The following is a 6,223-nucleotide window of genomic DNA, read 5'->3' as shown; positions in this document are numbered from 1 at the left end:
TATCAGCTCCTGCCTGACATTTTTCAAACACAGCCTGTGACATGGCAGGTAGCAGCTGATTGGCTGGCTCTCCATTTTATCACTTTTGAAGCTTAGTGCATCTGGCCCAAAGCTGTTGAACATCTGTGGGCTACATGCAAAAGCAGCCAGTATTTACCCTGCACAGAAACAATACAAATGCATTTGCACCCCTTGCATTGAAGTATGGTTTGTTCCAGACACAAAATGAGTTGCTTTTTTGCTTTACGGAATCTTGCCCATAATCCTATATCCCCTTCAACATTACTGAGGACGCATATAGATTATTCTATACAGCTGTATATACTGCATCGATATAGAGTACAGCTGTATACTGCATGCATATAGAGTACAGCTGTATACTGCATGCATATAGAGTACAGCTGTATACTGGCCATACACATGCAGATTTATCTTCTGATCTGTTTGGTTGGAACAAAATCCTGGTTATGGATGAGAGCAAATGACAGTTGACCATTTGCTTGAAAATGCTGGAAAACTGCCAAACTGTCACTCATCCATAACCATGTTTTTGTTCCAACCAGCCAGATCTGAAGATAAATCTTACTAATGTATGGGCACCTTTACAGTTGTGTTCTCGCAGCCATGAATAATTCCCTATCAGCCTCTGAGGTGAGCAGTATTTATTTCTAATAACTTCTCATTTCTAATAATGTCAGCATCACAGTGAATATGTCGGGTGTACCCACAATATGTGGGTGACACCCGTACCCCCAAACCCTCCGCAGTGTGTAATCAGAGAGAGTGTTTCAGCAGAGTGTAATCCCTCACCGCCCGCAGCACGCCTTGTTCTAAGGTCCGGAGAGCCTGGAACATCAGCACCCGGCTGCACCAGTCCTTGCCGGAGGTCGGTGTCACGTGCGGGGACAGAGTGGCCGGCACACCGATTCCATGTGATGTCATCTGTGGGAGAGAGGTGACACGGGCGTATATTAGTGGAGGCAGAGAAACATTGTTTATTCAAAGGGGACATTTACTAAGATGTGTATTCTATTACACATGTGATGTTGCTATGGGCAACCAATCAGATACTATCTATTATCTTCTAGAAGGTGCTAAATAAATAAGTAGATTGGTTTCCCATAGCAACATCCCATGTGACATAGAATACACATCTTAGTCATTTCCCCCAAATGTCTTATGTTTAATTGTATCAAGTTGATTAAAAACTGGATTTTTTTTACCACATAAAAAAGAAAAGAGTGGATGTTGCCCCTAGCAACCAAACAGATTATGGGCCTTATTCTGGTTCACTCTCACCGGCAAATTCCTTCTCAAATGGACAAAACCATGTGCACTGCAGGTGGGGCAGATGTAACATGTGCATAGAGAATTCGAGTTTAGATTTTACATCTGCCCCACCTGCAGTGCACATGGTTTTGTCCATTGGAGAAGGAATTTGCCTCTGAGAGTGAACCAGAATAAGGGCCTATGTCTTTCATTTTTTTTAGGATGCAATAGAGAAATAATAAATAGAATTGGGTAGGTTGCTAGGGGCAACATCCCCTCTTTTCATTGTTAGAAGCTTTAGTAAATGTGCCCCAGTGACAATACAGAGGGCACACAGCGCACGGTGCTACCCGGCCAGGCCGGCGTCTGCTCACTCACCTGCTTCTGGATGTGCTGCAGAAGATCGCGGAGGTGCAAGCGCACATTGGTGAGGTCTTCCCTCAGGTGAGATGCTCTGTCACTGGGGTCCTGTGTCAACCACTTCTCCAGCTCATTCAGATACACAGGGAAGACCTGCAGGGCCCCATTCAGCTGCCTCAGACGCTCACCTGGCTGCAGGGAGAGGAACAGGTGAGATCCAGGGAGAGAGATAGGTAGTGCCAAATACAGACCATGGAGAGATATAGAGAGGGGGGAGAGAGAGGTAGTGCCACATAAAGACCATGGAGAGATATAGAGAGGGGGGAGGGAGAGATAGGTAGTGCCAAATAAAGACCATGGAGAGATATAGAGAGGGGGAGGGAGAGATAGGTAGTGCCACATAAAGACCACGGAGAGATATAGAGAGGGGGGAGAGAGAGGTAGTGCCACATAAAGACCATGGAGAGATATAGAGAGGGGGGAGGGAGAGATAGGTAGTGCCAAATAAAGACCATGGGGAGATATAGCGAAGGGGAGAGAGAGATAGTGAGGGGAGGGAGAGAGGTAGTGCCAAATAAAGACCATGGAGAGATATAGAGAGGGGGAGGGAGAGATAGGTAGTGCCACATAAAGACCATGGAGAGATATAGAGAGGGGGAGGGAGAGAGAGGTAGTGCCAAATAAAGACCATGGAGAGATATAGAGAGGGGGGAGAGAGAGGGGGGGGGGGGATAGTGCCAAATAAAGAACATGGAGAGATATAGAGAGGGGGGAGAGAGAGATAGTGAGGGGGGGGGGGGAGAGAAGTGCCAAATAAAGAACATGGAGAGATATAGAGAGGGGGGAGAGAGAGGGGGGGGGGGATAGTGCCAAATAAAGAACATGGAGAGATATAGAGAGGGGGGAGAGAGAGGGGGGGGGGGGGATAGTGCCAAATAAAGACCATGGAGAGATATAGGGAGGGGGAGAGAGAGAGGGGGGGGAGGGAGATAGTGCCAAATAAAGAGCATGGAGAGATATAGAGAGGGGGGGGGGGAGAGGGGGGGAGATAGTGCCAAATAAAGACCATCGAGAGATATAGAGAGGGGGGAGAGAGGGGGGGGGGAGATAGTGCCAAATAAAGAGCATGGAGAGATATAGAGAGGGGGGAGAGAGAGAGAGGGGGAGAGAGAGAGGGAGGGGGAGAGAGTGCAAAATAAAGACCATGGGGAGATATAGAGAGGGGGGAGAGAGAGAGGGGGGGGGGATAGTGGCAAATAAAGAGCATGGAGAGATATAGCGAAGGGGAGAGAGAGGGGGGGGGGGAGGGAGATAGTGCCAAATAAAGACCATGGGGAGATATAGAGAGGGAGAGAAAGAGAGGGGGGGGAGAGAGACAGTGCCAAATAAAGAGCATGGAGAGATATAGAGAGGGGGGAGAGAGGGGGGGGAGATAGTGCCAAATAAAGACCATGGAGAGATATAGAGAGGGGGGAGAGAGGGGGGGGAGAGAGGGGGGGGAGATAGTGCCAAATAAAGAGCATGGAGAGATATAGAAGGGGGAGAGAGGGGGGGGAGAGAGAGAGAGGGGGAGAGAGAGAGAGGGGGGGGAGAGTGCAAAATAAAGACCATGGGGAGATATAGAGGGGGGGAGAGAGAGAGAGGGGGGGGAGATAGTGCCAAATAAAGAGCATGGAGAGATATAGAGATGGAGAGAAAGGGGGGGGAGAGAGAGAGAGAGGAGGGGGAAGAGTGATAAGTAGTGCCAAATAAAGACCATGGAGAGCTATAGAGAGGGGGAGAGAGGGGGGGGGGGGGGAGAGAGTGCAAAATAAAGACCATGGGGAGATATAGAGAGTGAGGGAGCTGGAGGGAGGAGAGAGAGAGAGATGAAGGGGGCAGGATGAAGGGGGATAGACAGAATATAATCTCACCATTAACTTCAACCAGGAATCAAAGGTAATGTTGACAGACGGAACCTTTTGGGAATGCCCTATGAAGTCCAGGTGCGCTGCAGGTAATTTCCACAACCGCTGAAAAGAAAACGACACGTTGTGAGGAAGGTTGTAGCCTGAAAACACCACGGTACATGGAACATAGAACTGAGTGAAGTATATGGCGTCAACAGGAGGCAGGAAAATATCAGTAGGATAAAGGGCGGGATGCACTGAACTGAAAATGCAGTAAAAACCCTGTTACCGCCCAAGGTCTTTATCTGGTCAAGTTCCCCAGCCATGCAACATTGGGGAGAAGACCTACAGCGGACATGGTTTGGTATATTACAATGTCTAAGTCAACCCCAAAATGTCCACATACACAATGTCAACACTAGAAAAAGGTCAAAGACCAAAAAGTCGACATGGAAACTGCTACATAAAGATCCTAATATTCCATAATTATCATGGAATTGATCATGTAGAACATAGTCAGGGGTTTGGGACACCTACGTAGCCATGTGCCAAAGATCTTGTTTCCCGCAACAGCTTCCTGGACAGTTTCAGGCTCCCGCCCAAGTCATCCACCGGGCTGCCATCCTCTACAGCCATTCCACCAGTCACGGGGGCTCCGTCCGCTGCCCAGCCCCAGATGATGCCACAGAGCAGAAGTGGCAACCAATGGACACCTACAGAGATAGAAGAAGGTATCAATGGTATTACGTGACCATGTGGAAAGGCTATGTAATAAGCCACCAAGGTTCCTGTTGACTCATGGATTCCAACTCTTCAGCTCAGAGCCTTGCCTATTCTCTTGCCTATTCTCTTACCTTACCAAGACCTCCCAAGTCTTTACTGATCTCCTGTAACTCCTCACATCCCCTCCACTGTCTTCCAGCCTTCTACTCTCGCTGCTTCACCGAGACTGTGCATTTCCTTGTCTGCCTAGCTCTCTGCATAACGTAGCAGTCTCATGTTCCTCTACAGACCATGTTACACAATACTCTCTGGGCAGTTTTATAATTGGTAACATCTGAATTTCCTTCCTCGTGAGGAACACAATTAGCAGAGTTTACTGTCAGGCCAAACCCACCGGTAGAGAAGTAGGTTGGTACAGAAATAGGCTGTTCTGTGCATGAACAAGTAAACATTACCATGAGAAAAAAATTGTGTTGATGCATTACGTCAGCCCTTCTGTCACCCAGAGTGGTAAGGGGCAATGAAACGACTTGGACTGTCCAACGTGTGCACCTAGGGTAATGTCTAGCCTGATGAATTCTCTCAATTGTCATCTTCTCTATAGGGACCCAATGACCACCATGGCTCCAAAAGAGCTGTAAGGTGTTTTCTAATTACCTTAATCAATTGCCATATTCTCTATAAGGTTCCTATAACCACCATGGCTCCAAAAGAGGTTAAGGTGCCATCCACTTACCTTACTCAATTGCCATCGGCCATCTTCTCTATAAGAGCCCTACTACCACCATGGCTCTAAAAGAGCTTAAGGTGCCTTCTACCTACCATTCTCAATAGGACCCTATCACCACCATGGCTCCAAAAGAGCTTAAGGTGCCTTCTACCTACATTACTCAATAGGACCCTACCACTACTATGGCTCCAAAAGAGCTTAAGGTGCCATCCACCTACCTTATTCAATAGGACCCTACCACTACTATGGCTCCAAAAGAGCTTAAGGTGCCATCCACCTACCTTACTCAATAGGACCCTACCACTACTATGGCTCCAAAAGAGCTTAAGGTGCAATCCACCTACCTGGAATGAGCATTTTCATCTTGTCGGTTGGTGGTTGATGTCACAGTATCTACTCCTTGTGAGTCTGTGTCCTGACAGCACCATCTCTGAGATTTTATATGAGCCTGTAAAGGTTTCATTTTCCAAATGGCTACAACAGCTAAGGGGGGGTAGAAGGTTGGGGGGGGGGGGGGATTCCCTCTGTCTCCTCTTCTTTTGGGATTTCCTAAACTTCCTTTTAAAAAACAGCAGAATATGATTGATTCAAGAAACAATATTTTTTGCAGAAGTCTCGACGAGCACCAAAACTATATTACATCATCGTCACCCTATTTCTCCTGCATGCAGATTTCTTGTCTTAGTTAAAGAACACATCGCTATTCGCAATTCTCTGCAAATCCATGCGCAGTTCACTCACCCGCTTCCCGTCAGTCAAATTGATAGGGAATGCGATTAGGTATGTTCATTATTTCTGTCGCTGTTAGGCCTCGTGCATGTGCGCAAGGTTCCGCAAAGGTCGTTCCATAATCAATAGGATTGCACAACAGCCATCAACTCTGATTAATTCCCTGCGAGCTTTGTAGACCAGGACAATATTTACCTTCAGGTAGTCAAATGAGCAGGACAACCCAATGTATATATTTATATATTATGGGTGAAATTTACTAAGATGGGAGATCTATTTCAGATGGGTTGTTGCTACGGGCAACCAGAATAACGATCTTACTTTAGGCATTTAAAAATGAGGTACTTGTTTCATAGCACGGCGCCCATCGCATACCATATTTAGTGGTATGCGATGTATGCAATATTGACGTTATATTAACAGGAGTGCTTGTACAATGAAATATCACATAGCATCGCATGCCAGCAAATGGCATGCGATGCGATTTGTAATTGTACAAGCACCCTGATGGGTGCTTACAATG

The 6,223-nt window shown here is 47.0% G+C and overlaps 1 protein-coding gene across 1 annotated transcript; it reads right to left on the bottom strand.

The window, feature by feature from the left end:
- Positions 1 to 774: 774 nt before the first annotated feature.
- Positions 775 to 5,334, bottom strand: LOC146021078 (interleukin-27 subunit alpha-like). Its single transcript, XM_083154879.1, has 5 exons — positions 5,316 to 5,334; positions 4,056 to 4,231; positions 3,543 to 3,641; positions 1,648 to 1,821; positions 775 to 942 (listed from the first exon to the last, which is right to left on the bottom strand). Exons 1-5 carry the CDS (start codon positions 5,332 to 5,334, stop codon positions 775 to 777), a joined length of 636 nt encoding a protein of 211 aa, XP_083011005.1.
- Between the last annotated feature and the right edge of the window lie 889 nt (positions 5,335 to 6,223).

This window comes from Crinia signifera, chromosome 7 (assembly GCF_055691185.1).
Source record: "Crinia signifera chromosome 7, ASM5569118v1, whole genome shotgun sequence".
Taxonomy (NCBI): domain Eukaryota; kingdom Metazoa; phylum Chordata; class Amphibia; order Anura; family Myobatrachidae; genus Crinia; species Crinia signifera.
Note: the sequence above shows the minus strand (reverse complement) of the source record. Positions and strands in the feature narration are given on the sequence as shown.

What these genes read in the sequence shown, in the direction of transcription:
- LOC146021078 (XM_083154879.1), bottom strand. An exon ending in GATCTTTGGCACATGGCTAC is followed by an intron (nt 3,642 to 4,055) that starts GTAGGTGTCCCA and finishes TTTTCTTTTCAG; the next exon opens with CGGTTGTGGAAATTACCTGC. An exon ending in TGCAGCACATCCAGAAGCAG is followed by an intron (nt 943 to 1,647) that starts GTGAGTGAGCAG and finishes TCTCTCCCACAG; the next exon opens with ATGACATCACATGGAATCGG.